An 11,715-nucleotide genomic window follows, 5' to 3' on the forward strand; every position below is an offset into this window, starting at 1 on the left:
AACGCTCACTTTTCATTCCTTTCCAGTGCTCTTTTATCTCTAGTTTACACAGACCTTGTGGGTCAAGGGTTCTTTTATTTGCCCAGCATTGGATTCTGCTGTCAGAGGAAGTAGTGGAGACAAGACACATACCCAAAACCAGAATGCAAGTCCCAGGGTGAAAGATGTTCCCATGTGTGTATTTTGCACCAGCCGATGACAATGTCCATCTCCTCCGTGTCTATCTGCTTGCCCTAACTGTGATTTTTTCCTACTTAGAAATTCAACAAAACAGTCGTTGGATTAAAAACCGACCTAAACAAGTCATCAAGATAAGCACTTCACACCTCCCTATGCAACAGGGATGAAGGGGCTGAGTTTGGGTGGGTATAAACCCTGTTTCTGGTGGTTCCAGGGAGCAGAGCCCCAGACTCCAGGCTCTCAGCCACTGTTCATTTTGTTATTAAATGAAGAAATGTGTGGTTTCCATGGCAACAACCCTACCAAAGTTTTATAGCCTCTCTCAGTACTTGCTGGACCAAATCTCACTTTTCAAAGCAGGTGCTCTTAAGGGACCCTTCTCAGAAAACCACATGCTAACATGAGAATGGGGAACCCCACCACCAGACCCTTTTTTCGCTTGGTATCTCCAGAATTTGGCATAGGAAACAACTGCCTCTAGCCTAAAGAAAACTCTAGGTATAATTTCTGTATCGTTGGGTCAGGTCATCACTGGAGAGAAAGCTTCAAATCCGGCTAAAGGCAGTTCGTGAAAATGCTAGATTGTAGCAGAAAACACTTTGCGACCTTGTTGTTGCCTCTGTCATCTTAATGTTTCCTTGTCACTGAGGCAAGGCAGGCCCTGCATATTCATCCGTGCCCTCCTGTGTGGAGAGCGGCCTTGGGCATGCTAAGTTACATATTGCAAGCTCATCATGCGGCAGACTTGATGATGAGCCTCTTGCCCCCTTTGGGAATGAAGGACTTGCTCCCTCGCTTGCTGGGAAGGCTGCAACAGTCTCAGCTGCCAGTAACCTGTGGGGGCTCAGGAAGTCCACGCAAGGTCACAATCCCCTTCTGGGGTGGCCTCCATCCAGTGGCGGGCTGATGTGAAGCTCCAAAGGCCCAGCCCCCTTGGCTCGACTCAGGACAGCTCCGAAGGTTCATCCTGGAGGGCCAGACGAGGCTCAGCTTCAGAAGCTCAGCTCCTCCCTCTGCCCAGTCCCTCCCAGCAGGTGTTAATACCTAATAAATGTCTTGGCTGCTAATTTCCACGCCAGGGTCTTTTCCTTGGGAGCTTGACTTGTGGCACATCCCAAGGTCTAGAAGCTGCCCGGGTCAGGAGCATCCCCCCCAGGAGAGCAGAGTCAAGGCAACGAGCTACAGCAGGACCGCCAGGGGCCTGGCAGTGTTCTTTGATCCTGGACATGGGGTGTAGTCTCACGCTCAGTACACTTCTGATGCATGACCGTGCTTTCATTCTGCCCCAGGGTTCAATTTTTTGTGACTATGCATCTTCACATTTGCCATCTAATACTGGTAAGGACTCACTGCAGTCTCCAGAGAAGGCGTTCACCTACACACATGCCACCTCTACCAGCAGGAGTCCTCTGGGTGTCCTTCTCCTTGTCCCTTAACTGTAGCTGCTGTCACTAATTACTACAAGCTCAGGGGCCAACACAACACAAATGATCTCTCTCACAGTTCTCATGGTCAGACGCCCCAAATCAGTTTTACTAAGCAAAAGGGAAGATGTCAACGGGGCTGGCTCTTTCTGGAAGCCCCAGGGCAGAAGACGTTTCCTGGCCTTTTCCAGTTATTGGAGGCCACCCACATCGCTTGGCTTGTGGCCCCTTCTTCTAAGCCAGCAGCGTGGCCCCTGTGTCCTGTCTGACCTCTGCTTCTGCCCTTACAGCTGCTCTCTCCTGATCCCCCTTCTCACCCAAGGGCCCTTGTGTGGAGTGACTCAGAGCCCACTCGGACAATCCCTCTGCATCAAGACCCTTAACTTACTCATATCTGCAAAGTCCCTTTGGCCATGTATTCTGGGGATTGGCACGTGGACGCCCTTGTGGGGGCATTATTCAACCCGCGACCCTGGTGACCATACCTGAGTGAGGATTCCAGGCGAAGAGAGGGACACGGGCAGAGACAGGGAGGCCTGGCCTGATGTCATGTGGGAAGCTGCAGAGCCTTGTTACGGTGAAAGCACAGGTTTCAAGAGAGACACGTCAAGGGATCGAACCAGGGTGCCTGGGTGGCTAAGTCGGTTAAGTGGCTGCCTTCGGCTCAGGTCATGATCCCAGGGTCCTTGGGATCGAATCCCACATCGGGCTCCTTGTTCAGCAGGGGTCTACTTCTCCCTCTCACTCCCCTTCTGTGCTCTCTCTCTCTCAAATAAATAAAATCTTTTAAAAAAAAAGTGATCAAACTGGACAGAGATGCAGGTGAGCTGGTTCAGTTAGGATGTGTGTTTTAAGCGTGAATTAGAGTAATTATAAATGTTACATCTCTCCCTCTTTGCCCATAAATAAGCCCCTGAGGCCAGGATTCGGGTCACTGTCTTCCTGATGCCAGCACAGCTCTAGCTCTGTGACTGGCACAGGGCAGGAGCTCAGCACAGGTGTGTGGCATCACGGAATGTCACCTTTGCCCTATGACACCGCAGTGGCGGAGCGCTCTGAGAAGAGAGCTAAGGGCCCCAGAGCCTGGCCGGCATGACCCTGGGCATTGTCATCTTGGCAACGTGATGGGCTGGCTTGGCACTGACTGGACAGGGGCATCTGCTGAGCCGGCAGCTTGCGTGGGCCCAGGGGGGAGAAGGCTTTCAAACGTGTTACATAATAAAACTGGCAAAATGATCACTGTTGAGACTGGAAGATGGGTACATGAGGGTTCGTTATGCTCTTCTCTCGACTGACTATTTCCATGATATGAGGTTTTTTTTAAAGTTATGTGAGCAGAAGTGAGCGGCACGTGGCATCCTTGAAAGTGGAACAGGTACCACAACAGAAGAGAAGTCTGTGGTAATAATTGGGTGATAACAGGGATAAAAAGGATGAAGACTCTAAAAAGCTCACGTCTGTTACTTAAGAAGAAGCACGTGTACCGAGCGCTTCATCAACGGCAAAGCTTTCCGTACCCATGAGGGACAACTGCTCCTCAGTGTTTAACACAGACAGTATTTCCTCGGGAATGAAGCCATTTCCCAGTCTTTTGTATAATGAATGAGATGAATTTCTTCACATGTAGGAACTGCAGGGCCCGCTGGAGTCATTCCTTCTCCACACAATCTTCCCTTAGATGTTCTCAGTTTGAAGTGTGTTGCTTCTCTCCCTTGTCTGCCCCTCGTCCCCAGACGCTGAAGGACGCCAGCGACAATGCCCGCAAGGACTTCCACCGTGAGGCGGAGCTGCTGACCAACCTCCAGCACGAGCACATTGTCAAGTTCTATGGTGTCTGCGTGGAGGGCGACCCGCTCATCATGGTCTTCGAGTACATGAAGCACGGGGACCTCAACAAGTTCCTCAGGTAGGGCGCGGGGTGTGGCACGGGAGGGAGCTGGGGGAGGGAGCGGGCCTCCATGTTCAGACAGGCCTGAGGGTGAGGACAGGGAGACCCGGGGAAGGGCCAGGGGTCCCCTGGAACGTTCTCGGGTGAAAACACCAACACGTTCTACAGAGAAAGAAACGGAGGACACTGAAGAAATGAGGGACGGGAGAAATGAACTGAGCCGTGGACTCTTTGGGGAAGGGAACCAAGCGATGCTTTTATTTGCCTTGAGCAGAGGTACAAATGGAAGTCGCCCATGTAAGAGCATGAATGGAAAGAGTAAGCAGTCCCAGTAGTGTGGGCTGGGAGACTGGATTCTCCTTCCTCGTCTGCATCAGCGGCCATGTCTGCCTGGGTAGGTCTCCAGCCCACTGTGTCCCAGGCACCCCGACTCCAGGTGGGCCTGAGCTGGACCCTCTTTCTGTCATCCCTGGCTCTAACACGCTGTCTTCTTTCAAACGTGGCTACCTCTCAGCTTTGAAAGGCCAGCAAGTGTGCGGCCTGTGGTGTCTTGGTAGGTAGTTTCACTGAGGAGAAACAGGAAAGATGTCAGCCTCGGTTTTCTTAACTGTAAAAGGGGTATAATAGTACCCACATCAAGGACTAGTGTTGGGACGATTGTGATAATAGATAATCAATAGATATTGTCCCCAGAGCCACATGGTTGAGGGATCCGCAACCCTGGGGATGTTATACCTCTTGTGTTACGGTGACATCTAGACCTCTCTGTCCTCCTCCAGCTACTGGGGGCCCTGGAAAGAGCTTTCCTCAGAAGTGGGCACCAGGAGCCCCTGGAAAATTCAGAAACCGTGCAGTTTAATAGTCCATCGCTGAGAGAACGGTGGCGGGGGACAGTGTACTGTGGTGCTTAGAGATGTCATCATGCGGCTTGTACCTTCCGGATCACTTGTACTAGGCTCATGAATACACGTGCAATTTAGTCGTCCTTCCCTGGGATGGGTCCCCCTTCTCAGCCTTGCTTATGATTGCATGGGGGGAGGGAATGCCAGGTGAGATTAGGAATACGTAGCCAACTCTTGGTGCTCAGAGTCAGTCATCCTGATGCGTTCCTCAGTGTCAGCAGTTTTTCTTGCTGGGGAGAGGGGATGATGATATTTTGTCTTTCAGATCTCATGTGAAAGGAGGAAAAGCAGCTACATTTGGTGGAGGTCTAGCTGCTCATAGAAGTATTTTTCCCTTGTTCCCGTGTTCTAGGCTACTTCTCTAATTAAAAATGGTGCTTTCCAAAAATATAGCACCAAAAATAATACACCAAACGTATTCACCTGGCTGCAATTAAATGCTTCTGTGAGCTCACACTGTGTGTGTGTATGCATGTGAGTGCATGTGTAAGCATGTGTGTGTGTGTTAATCCTTTCACTTTTGGCTCAGCCATCCTCTCCCTAGCTTTCCTTCCTGCTTCCAGAAGGAGCAGACCCCTAATTCTCCCTGGGCGTCTTGCACAAGGCATGGAGCTATTAGAAATCTCTCCCACTTGATTTCAGAATCTGCTGAACTCTGGTAACAAGAGGTTTTCAATGCCAAGAAGCAGGTTCTCAGGCACAATAATGCACTGTGAACTACAGTCCGTCCTCCCTTTCTGGAAGGGAACCCAGCCCCTCAATGCCATGACCATGTCCCCCCCCCCCCCCGTGTCATTGGCACTGCCCTATAAAGACAGATGTCTACAGTTTCCTCTCATCCTTTTTATTTATCCAAAGCCATACACTTAACACTAACATGGCCAGGCCCTGTGCTAGGGTGGCTGGGAAATGAGGAGAAACATAGTTCTTGCTTGCAAAGAAATGCCAGTTTTTCCTTTGGAATCTCTCCAGAATTCCCTTACGACAAGTTTGCAAGTAATAACAGCTAATATTATTGAGACTTCTAAGCATTTTAAATAGTTTAACTTGTATAAACTTAATAAACTATTATTACAAGTATTCCCATTTTATAGTCAAAAAAAGAGAACTGAGTCACAGAGCTGAGATTCAAACCCACAGCCCCTGGCTGCAAAACCCAGAGCCTTAAGCACTGCACTGCTTCCTCTTGAAGTAGCCGGTGAAAAAGATCAGAAGGAAAGTAGCATGCTGTGGAATCTGGAGCCAGACTGTGTGGCTAAGTGCTGACTGTAACCCACACTTGGAGAGAATAAGCTGAGGAAAGGTGTAGAGGCTCCCTCATTAGAAGCCCATTGAACCTTCCTGCTCTCCCAGCCAGGGTGCTAATCGTGCTTTTCCCCTTTTAAGGCATGTTCTCCCGGAAGAGGTAAAAATATGTTTTTATTTCCAAGAGCTGCAAGGTAACCTGGAGAATGAAGCAGAGGGCTTTTGTGTTGACTTTATTTATACTCCTCTTGAGAACTTGTTTAGAAGACTTGCCTGCCCTCTTTTTACAGCGGGATTTTCTGCTCAAAGGCTTCTCCCATTAAAAGGAGTCTTGTTCGAATACTCAAAAGCAAGCAGAGGAGACAGCTGGTTTAAAATGTGGGAGCCTGCCCTACACCACACCTGGTAGCGGAGAGTGCAGAAGGCACTGGAGGCCCACAGCCTTCTGGCGCCTTCACGCAGAGGTGGCCTGTGGCATTGGCCTCAAATGTCTCCTCTTCTCTGGAGTCTTTGCCATAGATAGATTCTTAGAAGGGTCTAGATTCCTGGGGCTGAAATAGGTTCTGGCAAGTGAGCAACATGTTTCACTCTTTGATTTGAATCTATGAAGATTACATCCTGGCCTAGATTCTCTGGATATTTCAGGATTTCTCCTAGTTTATGTGTTCTTCTAGGTCTCTCTGCTGGTTTGAAGTCACAGTAAGGGCTTTGTCTCCTGTGACAGGTGAAAACATTCCGCCTTTCGCCTGCCCCCTCAGTGCTGGGAAAAACAACCTCAACCTTTGAGCAATCTTAAACTGGCTTTCCATGAAAGGCCACGAAGCTCCGCACAAGCACGGTATCGGTTACTACTCCCATCAATGTGCTTAGGAGGGTGCAGTGGGTACCCTCACTTTACAGAGGTGAACTGTGCTAGGACCGTCTTGCACAAAACCAGGAAGTTCCTCCCCTGGAATGGTTCAACCCAGATATTTAGAGATACAAAGGACCTACACGATCACCCAGCCTAATAGCCCTTTGTCTGTTTGACTGATGGGGAAATTACAGACTGGACAAGTTAAAAGTCTTCCCTAGATCCTGGTGGTGGAAAACTCCCCTCCTCCTCATCCAGTGCTTGTTCTCTGAGAATCCAAGAATGAAGGATTTGGAAATCCAGCAAAAGGGGGACTCGCTGGGGGCTAGAGCCAGGAAGAAGGGGCATACGCCTGCAGTGGGAGACAGTCCAACCGAAGTGGGGCTGGCTGGTGTGGGGAGAGACAGAAGGAGCAGGGTGTTCTGGGACAACTCCAACCCTTTCGTTTTTCAAATACTCGTACAGCTCCACAACCCTATAGGTGGGATCGTCCGCTTTAAAACCCATTTAAAATCTTCCATATTGATTTTGAGTGCTTCCAGCTGTCCTGAAGGAAATCTTCTCCCTTATTGGCCTCTGGAAGGAAGCAGCACTTTGACCGCTCCGCCGAAGCGTCTGGAAGAGAGAGACCCTTGACTCTTTGCCCTGCAGCTCCCCTCAGGCCATCAGGGGCCAGTGACGCCAGTCTTGGCAGGATTCAAGAGCAGGGCCTGGTGGGGCTGAGGGCTCATCCTGAGACTGGGACACTCCCCTCCTTGAAGCATGTGCCAGTGTTGAGGTGCCTAAGTCATCACATGGCTGGGGAAAGGCCAAGTGCATAAGATAGAAGAAAAAGAAGATATAAAATACCATACTCCCCCTCCCCCCCGCCATAATGTAAAGAATAAAACCTGGCCCAGTAAAAGAATCGATGTATTGTGATTCCACAACTCTCCATGTGGTGGCCAGGGCACAGGTGGGCAGGGGAGGGCTGGGCAAGAGATGGGATTTTTCACAGCGAATGAATGTCCAGGCTGAGGGTCCCTGGGATTCTGCTCAGGTGGGTTTGAGGGAGACCAGGGCAGCTTGGAAACCCTGCCCCACTGCAAAAATCTGGCCCTCGTGGGGGCACGCTGGAGACATTGCCTGGGTGGGGGGTGCTCCAGCTGCAGCTTGTAGCTGGGAGGGGAGGGCTGGGGCTCCCACTGGGGCATGATGACCCACCACTCCAAGAGAGCCAAACTCTCCCCCCATGTTTTGGTTTTGGTTTATTTTTATTTTTGTTCATGTTTTTTGCACCACTGCTTCTCAGGGTCAGGGGCTCTGGCCAGTACCTGGCCCCAGGCTAGCTCTGGGGCCCCTAAAACACAGAGCTCTGTGTGTGTGTGTGTGTGTGTGTGCTGAGGAGGGTACCATGCAGGCCCACATGGCCCTGAGAATTCTAGATTTCCTGGGAATTGAAACTTTAGGGGTGCACCTGTGGGTGAAGCATCTCCTCCCATTCTTTAGCTAAGTCAGGCAGCCCTTGAGTCCCAGCTGCTGCTGGGAGACAGGGCCCTTGGAGGGAAGAGCTGGGGCTCCAGCAACACTTCCGTGTCCTCCACAGGGCCCATGGGCCTGACGCCGTGCTGATGGCCGAAGGCAATCCACCAACAGAGCTGACCCAGTCCCAGATGCTGCACATCGCCCAACAGATAGCCGCGGGCATGGTCTACCTGGCGTCCCAGCACTTCGTGCACCGAGATCTGGCCACCCGCAACTGCCTGGTCGGTGAGAACCTCCTGGTGAAAATCGGGGACTTTGGGATGTCCCGGGACGTGTACAGCACTGACTACTACAGGGTGAGTGGCTGTGCCCATCAGGGGTCCCCAGGGCCCTCTTTCCCTGGGAGCCCCTTGTATTCATTTGCTGGGGCTGCCATAACAAAATACTGTAGACTAAGGGGCTTACCTAATAGACTTTTATTTTCTCTGAAGGCTAAAAGTCCAAGGTCAGGGTGATGGCAGGGTTGCTTTCTCCAAAGGCGTCTCTTCTTGGCTTGCAGACAACGCCTTTCTCTGTGTGCTCACATGGTCTTGTTGCTCACACAGTCTTGTTGCTGTGTGTGCATCCCTGGTGTCTCTCTCTCTCTGTGTCTAAATTTCCTTGTCTTGTAAAGACACCAGCTAGATTGGATGAAGGCCCACCACAGCCTTGTTTTCATTTAGTCACCTCTTTAAAGACCCTATCTCCAAATACAGCTATAGTCTGAGATACCGGGGGTTAAGGCTTCCATGCACAAATTTGGGGGGAACACAATGCACCCCATAAACCCATCCTGCTCTTTCCATGGTTCTCCAGAGTGGTGTGTGATATCTCCAAGACAAAAGCCCTCAGTGTGATGGTTCAGCCAGGGGAGCCCAAGGGCTTGGGGGAATCCCTGGTTGGCACAAGGTTAAAGGGTTTTGAGGTTTATATTTGATTCTGTGAAATTATGCCTGGAGCCTTTATCTGAGGGTGTGGCTGAAGATGAACTTTTCACACAAATGATAACACCATAGACCTTAGAAGTTCCCACCCAGAGCCATCTTGGTTGAAAGTGGGTTGGCTGGTGGTCTTCTTTGTGAGAGGTAAGAGGTTCTGTTCTGCCTCCTCCTGAATAGTCCCACCTCTGGCTGGCTAGGTTTCCACCACTAGAAACACTAAGGGCTAGAGTTACAGAAACAAATCAAATCCCCTGATTACCTGGAACTGGTCCCCTGGGCAAGGTGGATTTGTTAACTGAGATCTTGGAACTTGGGTAGGAGAGGAAAAGGACATTTCTGGAAATCTTGAAGTCACAATATTGAAAGTGAAGGTTTGAAGTGGTATTCTACTACCTCAAACCCTCAATTTGGTTTTCCTGTGGTGTTGCTTGATTTTCAAGGGCAGAGGAAGAGAACAGGAAGGAAAAGGAATAAATGTGTTGTGTGTACATAGCCTAAGAAGGTAAAACATATAACTTGACTAGATTTCGTAAGGTAGGACTGGCAGAGACAATGCCTCTCCTCACTTTTGGTCTTCCCTTTATGATTTTTTTTTTTTTTTGAGGAACTTTGTTTCCAATGCCCCTCTCTGCAGCCTTACTCACTTCTCATGCCCCTGCATTTTAGTTAAATCAACATCACTACAAGTAGTCTAAGAAAATAAATCCAGTGCTTTGCTGCATATTCTTCTGTAGATTGTTTTGTGGGATTTCTTCCTTTGTCACCTTGAGAAGCATTGTTCACAGTCTGTGGGACAAAAAAAAGAGTGGAGACCAAATTGAAAAGGATTCTCTTGGGTGTGTCTGTAGAAAATGTGAGTATGGTCTTAACTTCAAGTGTTCAAAATGGAGCTTTGAAGGACCTGTCCTGAGTCTAACGATGACTAGTCTATTCTGGATAGCTAAAATATGGTGGGAGCCTTTACCTACTGATGGAAGCATCTCCACTGTTAGCTCTGTTCCTATGGTGGGAGGTGGGGGTGGGGACGTTTCCCTGTCTCAAGAGATGAAGAACCACATGAGTCCTTCCCTAAAGAAGAGCTTTGCTGATCTTGATGAGCACCAAAGGGAGAAACATGTGGCCCTAACAAGAGCTTCGTCTTTAGCAGTAAGTTAATAAAGGTCCTAGAATGCTTGGCACAAAATAGGTATTCAACAAATGTTTTCAACTTTATCATGATCCAAATGGATAAAATCATTCTTCATTCCCAAAGCCACAACTGAGCCAGGTGGAGTCCAGTGTCATTTCTTATAATCTTTAGAAAAAATAAATCAGAAAAACAAGATAGAAATGCTCAACAGGAAGAAGATAAACAACCTGATTAAAAAATAGGCAAAATTTTTAAGTAGAGGTGTCGCCAAAGGGGATATACAAATGTTCACATGAAAAGATGCTCAACATCATTAGTCATTGGGGAAATGTAAATCAAAGTCCCATTGAGATAGAACTTCACACTCACTAGGATGCTGTAATAAAGATGGACAATAGCAAGTGTTAATGGGAATGTGGAGAAATCAGAGCCCTCGTACACTGCAGGTAGGGATGCAAAATGGTGCAGCTGCTTTGGCAAATGGTTTGGCAGTTTCTCCAAATGTGCAATACAGACTCATCATATAACTCAGCGATTCCACTCCTAGGTATATTACCTAAAAGAACTGAAATCATACTTTCACACAAAAATGTGTACACAAATGTTCTTAGCAGCATCATTCATAATAACTAAAAAGTGGGAACAACTTAAGTGTCCAACAACTGGTGAATGAATAAAGGAGATGTGGTGATCATACAATGGGCTATTATTCACCAGTAAGAAGGAATGAAGTACTGACTCATGCTACAACACAGATGAGCCCTAATGCAACCATTATGGTAAATGAAGGAAGCCAGACTCAAAAGATCACATATGGGATTCCATTTATATGAAATGTCCAGAATAGGCAAATCCATGGAGACAGAAAGTAGATCAGTGGTTGCTGATGGCTGGGAGAATGGAGAATGAGGAGTGACTGCTGCTGGATATGGAGTTTCTTTTTAGGGTGATGAGAATGTTCTAGAAGTGTACAGTGGTGGTGGTTATTTAGTATATTGATAAATGTGCTAAATACCACTGAAAGGTAAATATTATGGTATATAAATTGTATCTCATGTCTTTAAGAAAAGTCTAAAAAGCCTACAAGTCTATGGTATATGAATTATATCTCATGTCTAAAAAAAAGTCTAAAAAGGAAAATACTAGCTAATAGTGACCATTATTATGAACATAAGAAGTTAGTCTGGATTATTTATACATTAAAAAAGTACTGTAATTTGTTATCTACTTTATTTTGTTATCATTTATTAAAAAGGAAATTCACCACTTAGGTGACATTTTCCCGAAGTTCTTTTTTCTGAATTGATTGGAGGAAATAATGTTTCCCAGTTTCTTTGTTAAATGTTCTTGGAACTCTCCTCATCATTAGCAAATGTACTTCAGATGCCACATTTATGCAACCCCATCCCCCACCCCTCTCCCACCATGATCACTACTCAGTGGCAGCTGGGGGATCTGTATGTTCACTTGGCTATTTGTTGTTCCCACTAAGGATGAGGAAGAAGAACCAGCCTTACATTGGCCTCTGTTATAGGTGGGGATGGGCAGGAGGGGGTAGGAAAGTGGATGATGGATATTAAGACCAGACAATTTGATAGTAGCCTAGGAAAACAAATGATGATTCACCTTTTGGTTCCATGAAATTATTTA

General features: G+C 47.9%; 1 protein-coding gene across 1 annotated transcript in view; it reads left to right on the forward strand.

Annotated features, from left to right (window-relative positions):
• Positions 1 to 11,715, forward strand: part of LOC118023318 (BDNF/NT-3 growth factors receptor-like) — a 177,838-nt gene that overhangs the window by 107,075 nt on the left and 59,048 nt on the right. The window contains exons 4-5 of the mRNA XM_035024406.1: positions 3,338 to 3,510; positions 8,078 to 8,312. Coding sequence (XP_034880297.1) covers positions 3,338 to 3,510; positions 8,078 to 8,312 — 408 coding nt within the window. The remainder of the gene's footprint in view (positions 1 to 3,337; positions 3,511 to 8,077; positions 8,313 to 11,715) is intronic.

Source organism: Mirounga leonina, unplaced genomic scaffold, assembly GCF_011800145.1.
Source record: "Mirounga leonina isolate KUSES-001 unplaced genomic scaffold, KU_Mleo_1.0 Mir_179, whole genome shotgun sequence".
Taxonomy (NCBI): Eukaryota; Metazoa; Chordata; class Mammalia; order Carnivora; family Phocidae; genus Mirounga; species Mirounga leonina.